Source organism: Nomascus leucogenys, chromosome 12 (genome assembly GCF_006542625.1).
Source record: "Nomascus leucogenys isolate Asia chromosome 12, Asia_NLE_v1, whole genome shotgun sequence".
Classification (NCBI taxonomy): domain Eukaryota; kingdom Metazoa; phylum Chordata; class Mammalia; order Primates; family Hylobatidae; genus Nomascus; species Nomascus leucogenys.
The window spans coordinates 20,702,276-20,718,292 of record NC_044392.1 but is presented as its reverse complement, the minus strand read 5'-3'; the positions used below and the strand labels follow the sequence as shown (position 1 = coordinate 20,718,292).

The window sequence follows — 16,017 nt, the reverse complement described above, 5'->3', positions numbered from 1 at the left end:
CTGAATATATTCAATCCTGAGTTGGCTGAATCCACAGATTTGGAACCCACAGAGATGGAGGGCTGATTGCATTGGTTTATTTGTAAGTACTGACTATCATCTATGATAATGGAAGACAGAGTTAAAGAGGTTATCTGTAAAGACATCTTTTAAAGAATATAAAATGTATCAATTTTGTAAAGTAAATATGAATTCCTTCTTGAGAACCAGAAGCCTCAAACCAAGAAGCCTTGGGCTAGGGCTTAGGTTTGTTCTCCACCACCAGCACACAATTATGATGCTGGAATTAAATTCTAAGTAGCAATCTATGAACTTTTTTGGTCTCAGGAGACTCCTTTGAACTCTTCAAAATCATTGAAGACCCCAAAGAGCTTAGAGTTATGTGTACTATATATCTAATGCTATTTACTATATTAGGAATTCAAACAGACATTTTAAAAATATTTGTCAACTTTAAAATGTGAGCTTACATGTTAACAATGTTTTTTAAAAATTCTAAAACAAAAAAAAGTAGTGAGAATGGCACTGTTTTGCATTTGTGCAAATCTCTTCAATAAATGTGGATTCTCATATCCACTTCTACCATCAGTCTGTGGACATACATTTTGGTAGAAGCATATGATGAGAATCCAGCCTCATACAGATATATACTTGGAAAAGTGAGGAGAATTTTAATAGTCTTTTCGGACAATTGTGGATGTACTTTTTTGATAGTATACCAAAACTTGACAACTGGCTGTTAAAGGTTGGCTGCAATGTGGATCCTAAAACTGTATTAAAGAACTTTTTAGATTTTCTTATTTTACAGTAATAATTTTCTTGTTTTTCTTAGTTTACCAAGTAAAATGGGAAGGAGTATCTCAGTCATTAGGGAGCTTTGTTTCCCTTATACTATGATCCATTGGTCAATCTTGTACAGGCTGAGATTCCGTTATCCAAAATGCTTGGGACCAGAAATGTTTGGGATTTTTTCAGATTTAGAATATTGGCATTGTACTTACCAGTTGAGCACCCCAATCTGAAAATCCAAAATCCAAAATGCTCCAATGAGCATTTCTTTTGAGCATCTTGTTGGTGCTTAAAAAGTTTTGGATTTTGGAACATTTCATATTTGAGATGCTCAACCTGTACTTTGGATCTTTTACTTTTGGATGATTTTATAACATCATGTACTGGTCATTAGGAAAGTATCAGTCTACTGAGTATTGCAGAACCTCCAAATGCCAGCTCATTTCAATACACAGTATCCAAAATCATATTTGTTACTATCACCACCAATTTCATCAGAAAAACTTAAGTACTAGAAATCTGTAAGAGCACAGTAGTTGATATAAGCTTTCTAAAATTCTGGTGTTTTTTTTTAAACAAAAGGCTCTAATTTTATCACTGGTAAAAATACTGTCATTTATTTTCCATGAAGTGACAGGTTCACCTCATTCATTTGTGAGAAAATATCTCGAGAATTTTTTAGATAAATTTGAGATTTAAGAAAGCCTGCAAGTCTGAGTAACCAGTTTGTCATTCTCTCCAGTAAAAATGAGATTTCTATTCAACACACAACTCAATCACATAAGTGCTTTTCCTAGAGACAACCATTTTACTTAACAATACATCACAAAAATGCTTCACGCACACTTCCATTTTGCCAGTGGAATATTAAAATATATACTAAGGGAGAAGATATTTACAAACTATATATCTGATTAATGATATATCCAGAATATATTTTTTAAAAACTCTCAAAACTTAATAAGAAAAACCCAATTAAACAAAGCCAGGTGCAGTGGCTCATGCCTGTAATCACAGCACGTTGGGAGGCCAAGGCAGGTGGATCACTTGAGGTCAGGAGTTCAAGACCAGCCTGACCAACATGGTGAAACCCCACCTCTGCTAAAAATACAAAAAAATTAGCTGGGCATGGTGACGGGTGCCTGTAATCCCAGCTACTCAGGAGGCTGAGGCAGGAGAATCACTTAAACCTGGGAGGCAGAGCTTGCAGTGAACCGAGATCGTGCCATTGCACTCCAATCTGGGTGACAGAGCAAGACTATTTCCAAAAAAAAAAAAAAAAAGCAAAAGATTTGACCAGTCACTTCACCAAAGACATACATATGACAAATAGCACAGGAAAAGATGCCCAATATCATTAATGATATGCAACTTAAATCTTCAATTAGATACTACTACATATTTAGAATGGATTAAAATGAAAACAAAACCGACAATGCGACATGCTGGAAAGGTGGTGGGGTAACTGGAATTCTCATAACTTACTGGTGGAAAGGCACAATAGTACAGCCATTTGGAAGAGAGTTTGGTTGTTTCTTAAACATATATTTACCATACCAGAAAGTCCCACTCCTAAGTGAAATGAAAACTTATGTTCACATAGCCTGCACATTTTTATAGTAGCTTTATTAATAACAGCCAAAAATTGTAAACCACCCACATGTCCTTCAACTAATGAGTGGATAAACTGTAGTATATAACAGAATACTATTCAGCAATAAAAAGGAACAAACTACAGCTACATACAACAACATAGATGAATCTCCAATGCATTAGGCTAAGTGAAAAAAGTTAGATTCAGAAGGCCATGTGCTATACGATTTCACTGACATAACATTCCGGAAAAGGCAAAATTATAAGAACAGAAAACAGTTCAGTGTTTGCCAGGTGCTCGACATGGGGGAAGGACCAGAAGGCATACAGAGAAACGTTTTCGGGCGATGGATCTGTGCTGTATCCTGCTTGTGGAAGTGATGATTACACAACTACATGAATTTGTCAATTTCACAGAAGTGTTCACCAAAAAGGTTGCTTTTTATTGTAGGTAAATTATAACTTTAAAAAAATGAGAAAAATTATACTTGCGGGTCAAGATTTTATAAAATTATTTTTACTGTTTCATGAAGAATATTCTTTTTTGAGACAGAATCTCACTCTGTCACCCAGACTGGAGTGCAGTGGTGCTATTTCAGCTCACTGCAACCTCCGCCTCCTGGGTTCAATCGATTCTCCTGCCTCAGCCTCCCGAGTAGCTGATATTACAGGTATGCGCCACCACACTCAGTTAATTTTCATATTTTTAGTAGGAACGGAGTTTCACTATGTTGGCTAGGCTGGTCTCAAACTCCTGACCTCAAGCGATCCAACCAGCTCAGCCTCCTAATGTGCTAGGATTACAGGTGTGAGCCTCTGTGCCCGGCCTCATGAAGAATATTCTTAGGGTAATATGACTCTTTTCTTTTTTTTTTTTTACTGTTAGTACAAGGTGATGAGGAATACCACAGAAAGCATGGCACAGCACCACTGCCTTGATTTTTGGTAAGGCACCAGGAGTTTTAGCCACCACAGCTTTGGCACCATCAGTGCAAATGTCAACATGGTGAAAAAGGCAGATAATATCTGAATATTATCATGAAAAGAGTTTTGAGCTGGTAGATCCTTCTGTGAAAGGATCTTGGGGATCCCTTGTGATTTACAGGCCATGCTTTCAGAACTACAATGTCTTAAGACACTGATAGACTGGAGTCGAGGAGTGTGCATGGGTGGATTCTAGTAGCACTGAGTGTGAAGCCAAGGAATCCTTAAGTATGCAAGAAGTAAAGCATGTCCTGAGGAAAAAAATGAAAGAAATGGCAGGAATTAGAAAAATGCTACAAAGCAATTGTAGAATAAAGCTCAGCACCCCACAGGCCTGACCGGCGACTTGGCTTATTCCACTCTAAAGCTCTTATTTTTAAAAAAAGGATTCATGTTTAGTTTTCATTTAGTAACACAGACATAAGAAAGGTAAACTAGTCGTTATTTCACATTTTTAAGATGGATGTTTTAAGGGGTCACAAATGTGGAAATTGCCAGCAATGGCTCAGATCTTGAAAGACGGCCAGAATCTGCAGTGTATCAGGGAATCCCATCTCAATAGCAAGCAAAGAGGTCTCTCTAAGTGGAAAACCTCCCAACTGTTCTTCCAATATCATTTCAGTGTTAGCCTGAAAAAGAAGGCATGAACTGGAAGCAGAAAACAATGTTGGTCACAAGTCTTATTTGGAAGATATTAATGGTAACCAGAATTTTCTAAAGCATGTGGGATTTCTAACAGCTTCAAGAGCAACAAGACACACCTAATAACGTACAAATCTAACCAGGGAGACAACCCTCTCAATTCAGAACCACTTGTAAGTACTTGCAACCAAAAACTGAAGATTATTTGGCATTCCAAGTAAGTCAATTCATAAAACAGTAGCATATAATCATGTCACCTATTTGAGATTTGTGAGGGTTTTTTACAGGAGAAGTGCCCATCTACTTGATTTCACATTTCTTTCTCAGGAAAGGCAGGGGAGTTGTTTCAGTATCAGTTGGCTAGTGAGGCATGACCCACAAATGTCCACTCACCACTGTTGTCTGTTCTACACAACTAGCCTGTGTGAGCACTGCACTTTGGGAGGAGCACTTCACTTTGAGGAGCACTTCCCGCTGAGTGAGCAGCTACAACTGCTCACTGCTTAGGCAACAGAGATCCATTTTTGTCTGTCTCTAGAAAGGTGACAATCACAGATAGTGCTTCTTTATCCCTTATCTCTATGTCTGATTTAGCTATTTTTTCCCCAATTATGTAATCAGAAAAATTAAAGTTTGATACCCAGCACTTTCCATGAGGGAGTATACCATGACGCAGTATATACCTTGAAGCAGGTATACCTTGAATTGTCAGAGTTCTTCAGCTTAGCAAACTTCTTGGTAAATAACAATCTGCTCACCCACAGCTTGGAGAATCACATCTGGCAGCATTTCACTAAAAACTTGCTGATGACTTTCCTAGGAATTATAGTTTTAGCTGCTGACCCAGAGAAGCCTTTTTCAAATCCTTGAAAGAGAAAGACGGCTATCTCCACACATCAAGCATATCTTACGCTATCCGTCACACATGCTGCCCAAATCAGTCTCGTCTGATACAGGTAGCATTTCGTGGATACCAAGAGCCAGTGTTGGCAATTCTAGAGATGTGGCTTTTCCCCCTTGCTGTCTACAAAACAGCCCATCAAAATCATGGAAACTGTCATCTTCTCATGGACTAAACTCCCTACAGACACCAGAATGAAAGCTCTTCACGGCAATTCACCACAATGCCCATAGGACCACTCGCAATGCAGAGCTTTCCCAGTAAGTAGCTGTCAAAAATGGAAACACTGCCCACATCTTTGAAGAATGTATCTTGGGAAAAACAAAATAAAGTCATCCAAGCATCCGGATTCTTCCATTCTTCTTCTTTTTTTTGAGATGGAATTTCACTCTTGTTGCCCAGGCTGGAGTGCAATGGCACAATCTCAGTTTACCGCAACCTCCGCCTCCCAGGTTCAAGCGATTACCCTGCCTCAGCCTCCCGAGTAGCTGAGATTACAGGCATGCACCACCATGCCCGGCTAATTTTGTATTTTTAGTAGAGACGGGGTTTCTCCATGTTGGTCGGCTAGTCTCAAACCCCTGACCTCAGGTGATCCACCCACCTTGACCTCCCAAAGTATTGGGATTACAGGCATGAGCCACCGTGCCCAGCCAATTCTTCCATTCTTCATAAATAAAAAGGTGATTCTGGCAAACCAACCTCATTTATTTTTGAAGTTAGCCCAACATTGATCCCTCGTCATTGATAGTTGAGCCTCTTCCATACAACCTCCCAATCTGGTACACTACCAAACTAGCCTCTGGGGCCACAAGCAATACATCCAGATGTCCAAAAAAAATTCACAAAGTTTTCTTACTTGTATCTAACCAAGTTTGCCAAGTAAAATGAGAAGAAAGAGTATCTCAGCCATTAGGGAGCTTTGTTCCCCAGTATTTGTCATTCAGTTGTACCAACAAATTGCGTAAGTGTAGCCACAACACCCATCATCCTTTTTCCTGTTGTGGTTGAGATAGGGTCACCCAGGTTGGAGTGCAGTGGTGCAATCACAGCTCACTGTAATCTCGAATTCCTGGGTTCAAAGGATTCTCCTGTCTCAGCCTCCCAAGTTGCTAGGACTACAGGTGCACACCACCATGCCAAGCTAATTTTTTTTATTTATCGTAGAGACAGGGTCTCGCTGTTGCCCAGGCTGATCTCAAACTCCTGGCCTCAAGTGATTCTCCTGCCTTGGCCTCCCCTTCATCGTTTTGATTTATCCTTTCTTCTTTGCCCATGCTGGCAGACTCTGAATTGGCATCTGTTCTAGTTATCGTGGTTGTTTAACAATGACCCCAAAATTTAGTGGTGTGAAACAACCATTTATCATGTCATGGAGTCTGTAGATCAGGAATCAGACACAGCAGAGCTGACTTGTCCCTGTTCCACAATGTCTGGGACCTCGGCTGAAAATATTAAACAGGCTGGGGCTGTAAAGGCATCACATCTCTCCATCTCTCCACAGTCTGCACGCATGCTCTAACAGAGTGGCTTCAATGTAACTGGACTTGTTACATGTTAGCTGAGGGTAGCCTACACTTGTGTCCCAAGATGAAAGATGCAGACGGAAGGTATAGTGGTTGTCTTTTATGACTTAAGCTTCAGGAGTCAAGCAGCGTCACTTCTGCTTCAATCTGCTAGTCAAAGCAGTTTATAAAGGTCTGCCCAGGTTCAAAGAAAGGGAATACAAACTCCAGTTTGATAAAAGGATGCCAGCTTCACAATTTAATAAAAACAAACAGCTGGGCGTGGTGGCTCACGCCTGTAATCTCAGCACTTTGGGAGGCCGAGGCGGGTGGATCACCAGGTCAGGAGTTCGAGACCAGCCTGGCCAATACAGTGAAACCCTGTCTCTATTAGAAATACAAAAACTAGCCAGGTGTGGTGGCACACGCCTGTTAACCCAGCTACTCAGAAGGCTGAGGCAGAAGAATCGCTTGAACCCAGGAGGCGGAGGTTGCAGTGAGCCGAGACTGCGCCACTGCACTCCAGCCTGGACGACAGAGCAAGGCTCCATCTCAAAAAAAAAAAAAAAAAAAAGAAAGAAAGAAAAAGAAAAAGAAAAGCAACACAGGACAGAACATTTATTGGTGCAGCCATCATTGGAAAAAATACAATCTGCCCAACAACTCCTTTATCTGGGACAGCACCTACTCTGCAAGTCTTTACAGAGGGATCCCCATTTCATCAATACAGTAAAAGAGGCTAGTCAAGGCTGAAAGTTTCCATTCTAGTAATGAAACATGAAAAATTCAGGTTGAGCGAGCCTCTACAACCACATCAGACTCCCACTCCTCACTCTTCTCCAACTGGTTCCTGCCCCATACCCCACAAACCTGGTTTCACCACCAATCTCTCCAGAAAGAGAGGAGCTCTTTTTATTGATTGACTTCTACATTCACATAGTTTGTATTTGAAAGGAAACACATGAACACCCTTTACTTGACTTTATTGCCATTTCCAAATTCAACCACACTGTGACATATTTTGTAATTACTCTTGTGAAAATGAAACATCATTTTTACTCAGTTACCTACAATTATATACAATTTTTGACCCTAACTTACTGCTGCTTCCACAACTCCACCAATGACACTGCAGGTCAAAGTCACGAGTGAATTTAACTTGTCCTCATTTTTGGTGCACTTGACACTATGGCCCATTATATCTATTTGCTTTAAACTCTCACTTTCTCTGTCTCTGTGACATTGTGCTGTTCTAGTTTTCTACCAGTTTTCTCCTTCCTCTTCCTCCACTGGATCCCAATGTTTCCCAGCACTCTTTTTGTGGCCTCTATGTGCTCATCAGCATTCACAAGTTCAAAGCACCCCTCTTAAGGTGATGACTCCCCCACTATACTTCCAACCCTAACCACTCAGCCAGGCTTAATTCCTACATTTTTAGCTGCCTATAGGATCATTCCATTTCCCTAAAACCAAATTAATCATATCCTCCCTGCAGAACATAATGTATTCAAAACAAACAAAATAGAAAAATCTGCTTCCCTTTCTAGCTTCCTCATTTTAGCCAATAGTCCCACCATTTTCCAAGTATCAACACTTGTCTAGACAAGAGTCATTTTTGACTCCTCCTCCTCCTTACCTTGCACAACCTCTACTTAAATCCAATCACTGAATTTTCAGATCTGGAAGGAACTTTCAAGATAATCTAGTTTGTGCTCATTAAACATAAATAAGAGACCTTGGGGCTCAGACATATTGGCTGCTTGCCTCAAGTTTTTCCAACCCTGATTATAAGACACCTTCTATTACCAAGACTTATTTAATTGCATTTTTGCAAAGCTTCCACACAAATCTTTTTTTTTTTTTTTTTTTTTGAGAGGGAGTTTTGCACTGTCACCAGGGCTGGAGTGCAGTGGTGTGATCTCAGCTCACTGCAAAACAGGGTTCGAGCGATTCTCCTGCCTCAGCCTCCCAAGTAGCTGGGACTACAGGTGCTCGCCACCACACCCAGCTAATTTTTTGTATCTTTAGTAGAGATGGGGTTTCACCATGTTGGCCACGCTGGTCTCGAATTCCTGACCTTGTGATTCGCCTGCCTTGGCCTCCCAAAGTGCTGGGATTATAGGCATGAGCCATAGCACCCGGCCCACAAATCTGTTTTCTTTGTAGAATCGGAAGATCTGGGTTTGAACCCTTAAAAGCTGACTATAAGCAAGTGAATAGTAACTGCTAGTTTAAAAACTACCTCCTGATTTAGAATTTATGATAGAAATCAGATTAAATTTAAACTCCTCAGGCAGGTATTCAAACCCCCTCCCACTCCTCCTCCTAACCCAAACTGGCTGACTTTAATATCAAGCATGGTTTCTCACTAAAACAAATTCTGTTTCAGTTGGCAGGTCTTCTTCCCATCTTTATCTTTCTCATTCCTGGTTCTTGACTTCCGCTCAGTTGTTTCCCCAGCCTAGAAGAGCCTTACACCTCAGCAGACACTTCCTTTAAGGCCTAGATTGACCATCATTCCCAGCATGGGTCTTTCTTTTTTTTCAATCTCCACAGCATCTCAACTCTACTGCAAAATCTTACACAATATATCTTTCACATATCTGCATAGTGTTCTCCAAACTAAGGAGCTAAATAATATTAAACATTCAAATTTATAATAAAGGCTTGCAAAGTTGTTCTCACAACGAAACACTGGATTCTGCTTTTTAGAAAGTATTAAATTTGATTTAGATTCGATTTTACTGGGCCAAAATTAACAAACAAGCGTTATTTTTTTTCACAGTGACTGTACCAATAAACAGTTTTTCAACAGTGAATAGAATGCGTGATGCCCTCGAGGAGCTCATAATCCAGTGTTAATAAAGCTAGACATGCAGACAGAGAAGGTTAAAGAACACAACATAACATATACCATCTTACTCATCAGCTTACTTATGTCATTATTTCAACATCAATCCACAGCCAAAAACCTGGAAATAAAACTATTATCAGGCCGGGCGTGGTGGCTCACGCCTGTAATCCCAGCACTTTGGGAGGCCGAGGCGGGCGGATCATGAGGTCAGGAGATCGAGGCCATCCTGGCTAACACGGTGAGACCCCGTCTCTACTAAAAAAATACAAACAAATACAAAAAAAATTAGCCGGGCGTGGTGGCGGGCGCCTGTAGTCCCAGCTACTCGGGAGGCTGAGGCAGGAAAATGGCGTGAACCCAGGAGGCGGAGCTTGCAGTGAGCCGAGATAGCGCCACTGCACTCCAGCCTGGGCAAAAGAGCGAGATTCTGTCTCAAAAAAAAAAAAAAAAAAAAAAAACACATCCCGGGCCGAGTGCCGTGGCTCACGCCTGTAAAAATAAATAAATAAAATAAAATAAAATAAAATAAATAATAATAAAACTATTATCATGCTGGGTGCGGTGGCTCATGCCTGTAATACAAGCACTTTGGGAGGCCGAGGCGGGCAGATCACCTGAGGTCAGGAGTTCAAGACCAGCCTGGTCAACACGGTGAAACCCTGTCTCTACTAAAAATACAAAAATTAGCCGGGCGTGGTGGTGGGCTACTCGGGAGGCAGAGGCAGGGAGAATTGCTTGAACCCGGGAGGCGGAGGTTGCAGTGAGCCAAGACGCACCACTGCACTCCAGCCTGGGTGACAGAGTGAGACTCTGTCTCAAAACAAACAAACAAACAAAAAAACCATCCTTGGCTGGGTGCGGTGGCTGGGGTTTCACCGTGGTCTCGATCTCCTGACCTCGTGATCCGCCCGCCTCAGCCTCCCAAAGTGCTAGGATTACAAGCGTGAGCCACCGCGCCCGGCTGATGATTTTTTTTAAACAAAAATCCCAGTAGTACTGGAATCAAGGGAGTTGGGTCCCTCAAACACTTTGAGGGGCAGGGGGGAATATTCTGGAAGACAACGTGGTAGTATGCATCAAATGCTTTGCTGTGCCTGCCCTCTGAATTAGCAATTATGCTGCAGGAATACAGGCTATGAAAATCAGAAACAGCAATACAGACCTATGACAAGTAGGCTTATCACCACATTAATTGTGGTGTGATCATAAATATAATTTATCTTCCAGGATGAACATTTATATGACAAAATACAATGCAATCATTAAAAGCTGCCACCCAGAAGTCTGAAGGATATAAAGAAATACAGATGAAAATGTCATAAAACAGGCCAGGCGCGGTGGCTCATGCCTATAATCCCAGCACTTTGGGAGGCCAAGGTGTGTGGATCACCTGAGGTCAAAAGTTCAAGACCAGCCTGGCTAACAGGGTGAAACCCCATCTCTACTAAAAATACAAAATTAGCCAGGCATAGTAGCACACATCAGTAGTCCCAGCTACTTGGGAGGGTGTGGCAAGAGAATCGCTTGAACCCAGGAGGTGGAGGTTGCAGTGAGCTGAAATCACGCCATTGCCATTGCACTCCGGCCTGGGCGACAGAGTAAGACTCTGTCCCCAAAAAAAAAAAAAAAAAGAAAAGAAAAGAAAAAGTCATAAAACCATATATAACATATAATCCCAATTTTTTAAATGACCATATTTTATATATAATATATATTTATAATAAATATATAAATCCTGGCCTTTCCACGTACAAGCTTATAAAGTTGAAGTTTTTTTACTAAGTTTCATTCTCCTTTTTGTGAAATGATGACAATAATAATACCTACTTCATAAGGATAAAACAGCAATCCCTGTTGTGGGATTCTGTTCTGAACAGGACATTGACAATGTCAAAACCTCCCAAAAGGAGCTTCAAACATTCAAGCACAAACCACTGCATGTATAAGTTACAACAGCTTTCTAACTGGTCTCCTTTTTCATCTTTCCTCACACTGATGCATCCAACACTACTACCAAATCAATATTCCTAAAATCCTAATTTCATGTCATTTCCTTGCTTTAAAAATCTGTAATGGCCTCAAGATGAGATTCTCTTTAGGCCAACATAACTTGACCCTATTTTACCTGCACTGGGAAGTAGTGACAGTAGTGTGAAATCAGGTTGTTCTAATTTGAAGCCTGAGTACACCACTTATTAGCTGTGTGACCCTGGGCAAGTAAGTTAACCCCTCTAACACTTCCTCAGCTTCTCTAAAATGTGGCTAGTATCATCATATGGGTGTTTTTACAGAGTGAAAAATTCATATAAAGTGCTTACTTGGCACTTTATATGTATGCCTGGCACTGGAGATGCATCCTTTAAATGTGAGCTGTTACTACTACTTCCCTAAACTGTCTACTCCACCTGGGCTGCTCTTCTAGATCATTTCTAACACACATTGCCCAACTGAGGCCTTTTGCTGGCGGTGTTCTCACCCATGAGGCACCATTCCATCACAATCACCACCACCAACAAAGAGTATGTGTTCAACATTTACACTATTTATTCAAGGTGTAGGCTGGAAATACAGAAAAAAAAAAAAAAAACAACCCAGTCCCAACCGTCAGAGCTCACAGTCTAATAATGAAAGAGAGACAGAGGACGAGGTCCAATAATTAGCGGTGACAAAGGAAGCACTTCCTGGAGGCAAGGTTAATGCTTACACTGACTCCAGAAAGCTGCGTGGGTGAATCAGGCAGTGTGGGTGCATGCAGAGTAAGAGCATCCAGTACAGCAATCATAGTCACTGTACTGAGTCTGGCACTGCTGGAGTACTAAGGCTAAGGGAGAGCAGAGGCTAGATCAGCGAGGTCAGGAAGTGTTGGCACTTTATTCTGCAGGCCAGCAGCAGCCACTGAATAATATTAAGTAGGGTACACCTGCCTGGGACTCTAGAAAAGCTTACACTGTGCTGTCCAACAGGGAAGCCACATACAACTACTGACTGGAAATGTGGCTGATGTGACAGAAATTAAATTTTAATTAATGTAAACTTGGTAACTGATATGCAATTCAGTTATCAAAAAACTTTTATGTATGTTTGGAACAATTAAGAGTATGTAGGCCAGGCATGTTGGCTCACGCCTGTAATCCCAGCACTTTGGGAGGCCGAGGCAGGTGGATCACAAGGTCAGGAGATCGAGACCATCCTGGCTAACATGGTGAAACCCTGTCTCTACTAAAAAATACAAAAAATTAGCCGGGCGTGGTGGTGGGTGCCTGTAGTCCTAAAAATACAAAAATTAGCCAGGTGAGGTGGCACACACCTGTAGTCCCAGCTACTGAGGAGGCTGAGATGCAAGAATCGCTTGAACCTGGGAGGCAGAGGTTGCAGTGAGCCAAGATTGCACCACTGCACTCCAGTCTGGGCAACAGAACAAGACTCTGTCTCAAAAAAAAAAAAAAAAAAAAAAAAAAAGACTATTTAATGAGCTTTAAATACAGATCAATTATTTCTGATGAAAATTTAACATCCAAACTTAAATGTGCGGTAAGTGTAAAATATGTATTAGATTTGGAAGACAGTACAAAAGTAAAATATCTCATCAATAATCTTTATATTAATCACATGTTGAATATTTTGAGTATATTAGAGATTACATTAGAATTAGTGTCACCTGTTCCTTTTTATTTTACTGTGGCTACTAGAAAATGTAAAATGACATACGTGGCTGGCATTATACTTCTATTGGACAGCAATGATCCAATAGATCCCAGGACAGCTGAAAGAGGAAATGAGACCAGAAGCAGGAAGAACAATTAAAAGACTCTGATAAGCATCCAAGTAAGAGAGACAGGCCTGATTATCTAAATTCTGCCCATCTTCAAAACCTAAGTCAAGATACACTACTGCCTCCAAAAGCTTTCCTAATCCTAACAATTCCCAAGGAGTTACCTTTCTCTGAACTCCTGGGGCACTTATCATCTGTAGCATTCACTTCAACACTCATTCATTTGCCACCTGTCATTTCTACTTAATTTTGGGGTAATTTGTTTCTCAGATTAGACTAGAAGCTCCTAGGCTAAGGGCCATAACTTAGGCACCTTTAATTTTTCCATGCTGTGTAATGCATTTTTGATACTTTTAATAAACACAGGTATATGACTCCCCAAAAATCTGGATACACCTTCATGGGTGACTTTACCTTTCCACAGCAGAAGGTACTGAGAATCTCTTTTCCTTCAAGAACCTTAAAGACAGGAGTTAAAACGATGTAAAAGTGAATCAAAACTCCAAGCCAATGTTCCGATAAAGTAGTGATATTTAATCAGTGAGCAAACATTAGTAGACTGTATTGGATACCATCAAGAAAAAAAAATGCCACTACAGCAGAATTATTTAGGCTTTTGACAAATTCCATAAAAAGTCAAACAAAAAATTTCTGATCATCTCTGATCTCTACCGCCAGAGATAACCTTTGCCAACCTAAGCATTAAGAATTTTCAATCAAGGAAAAAACGTCTATTTTAAAAATTAACCCCTAAATCAATCCTTCTAATAAATATCACATTTTCCAGGTAGGGAGCCACATATTACCAGTAAATTTACAACACAGCATTTTCCCATCTAAATTAGAGTAAGGTGAAGAAAAAAACCTTTCCAGGAAATATTAAGACATAGTATAAATGTATTTTACTGCATCATCGATAAAGTATTTCACCTAAAATACTATTTAAATTTTCTACAACACTTGACTATACAACGGCCAGCTTGCACCACTAGAGACATAGGAAGCTAGCAGCAACTAGTAAAAAGCAAGGGACATTCTGTGGTGATCAGTACTGATCTGGGAACTTTGTAGTTTTCAGATTTTTCATGTTTGATATTTAAAACAGAAAACTGACAAGTTTCTAATAAGAAACTAAAAGTTACATCAGAGTTGATCTTCTTGCATGTGTTTAATGGCTACGAAGTGGATATTACAAAGTGCAGTTGAAGTTTCTATCTCCAAAGAAACAATCGAGCAATCAAAGATGAGTTAGGACAGCTTGTAAGGGAACAGAAGGCAGTTCTATTCTGAAAGGCAGAAGAAATGGGAGAAACCTGTCAAACAGCCTGGATGAAATCAAGGAGTTAACAAGCAACACTCATTTCCTTTAGCACTGTGAGAAAATTCCGGTTGCTAATAGAAAGCTGAGGAAAGTTTGGTTTGGCTTGTTTCATTTTGTTTTCCTTCCAAATCATCACTGAGTATGAACGACTGCTTTCCTCTCCTCACATTACTCAGTAAAAACTCGCCCATTGAATTGTCTTCCGGTGCCCTGCTCCCCAGCCTCCCAGAACGGCCCCCGCCCCCGCCTCCCTCCCAGCAAACGTGCTCAGACGGCCTCTGGGCTTGTTGTGGTCTCGCCAGTCTGCGGACAAGCGCTCCAAACTCAATGGACAATGGAGCTCACCCCCGTCAACACGAACTACAAAGCTCAGGAGGGCCATTTCCCTTTTCCTGCCCACATGCTGTTTTCGCTCCTTCGAAGCAAGGTCCCATGCTCGACTAGACTGCCAGTGTGAGCCAGGACCCGCGTGTCTCCTTCCCCACCTGCAGAGTTGCTGAGCCCCTCGGCCCCCAAATAAATTGTACCGCAGCGCACAGACCAAAAAGGGCCCCCCACCACCAGGGGCTTGGCTGGGGACAGTGGCTTCACGGTCCAGGTAGGGATGGAGGGCACGTCTCTGGACGCTTGGTCATGGCCCTTAAGACTAAGCCGTCTCCACTGTCCCCCCTCCCTAGCTCCAACTTATCTCCCCTCCCCCTACTGCGAGAAGACCTAGGAGGTGCGGGCAGGCAGCACCGCCACCTCTTCCTCCGGTGGAGCCCTCGGCCGACACTCACCCTTTCACCACAAAGAAGGGGTCCTCCATGGACATGGCGTCCCGGCCCCGGCCGCCTCCACCTCCTCCGCGCACAGGGCGCCTGTGCCTCCCGGCCTCCTTCCGCCCACCCCGCCTGTTCCCGCAGCTGCCCGCGCCTTAGTCCGGGGGAAGCCGAGCAGCGGGCACGCGCGCAGGCCAGGTGCACGGGACGGCCGCTGGTCCAGCACTCGCTGAGCACCACTGGCCGAATTCCGGACTCGGGCGCCGGCCCCCTCAGCAGCCTCCAGTCCCGGCTCCTCCCGAAGCGTCGGAGAGCCTGACCCCACCCCCGGGACCCTCGGCCGCGGCCAATCACGAACGCCGCCTGAAGCACGACTTCCGCACCCCGCTCACGTGACCAGGGCCTTCCCCCCCCCCAGTGGGCGGGGCCTGGGCCTGCGTCCCTCTTCCCTGGAGGCGGAGCCTTCGGGGCGGTGGAGGTGGGCGGCCTTCTACGGCCCTCTCCTCGAGCTTGAGGGTGAGGAGCGGCTTGTTGCCTCAGAGGTAGGCAGTCGGCTTTTCAGGATGAGCTGTAGTTGTACCTGATTTGCAAAATCTTCTTACCTTTCCTCTACTTTTAATACTTAATTTTGACAGTATGTAATTTATAAATCTATCTGGTCCTCGACTTAAAATGAAGCATAGTATCGGATTATGATATTACACAGATCCTTTATGTAGGTCTTACTTTGTGTTGGACAGTGTGCTAAAGGTTGTGTATGCATCATCTCAGTATCCTTTGGGGGAAAGTATTATTCCCCCCTCCGCCTTTTTGGGAGGCAGGGTCTCTCTCTGTCACCCAGGCTGGAGTGCAGTGGCACAATCACAGCTCACTGCACCCTCGACCTCCTGGGCTC

At 42.4% G+C, this 16,017-nt stretch overlaps 1 protein-coding gene across 1 annotated transcript in view; it reads right to left on the bottom strand.

Moving 5' to 3' along the window:
- The window catches only part of STX6 (syntaxin 6), a 50,164-nt gene extending 34,639 nt beyond the window's left edge, over positions 1-15,525 (bottom strand). Inside the window, exon 1 of the mRNA XM_003258974.4 lies at positions 15,141-15,525. Within this exon, the coding sequence (XP_003259022.1) occupies positions 15,141-15,175 (35 nt within the window). The 5' untranslated portion in view covers positions 15,176-15,525. The remainder of the gene's footprint in view (positions 1-15,140) is intronic.
- Between the last annotated feature and the right edge of the window lie 492 nt (positions 15,526-16,017).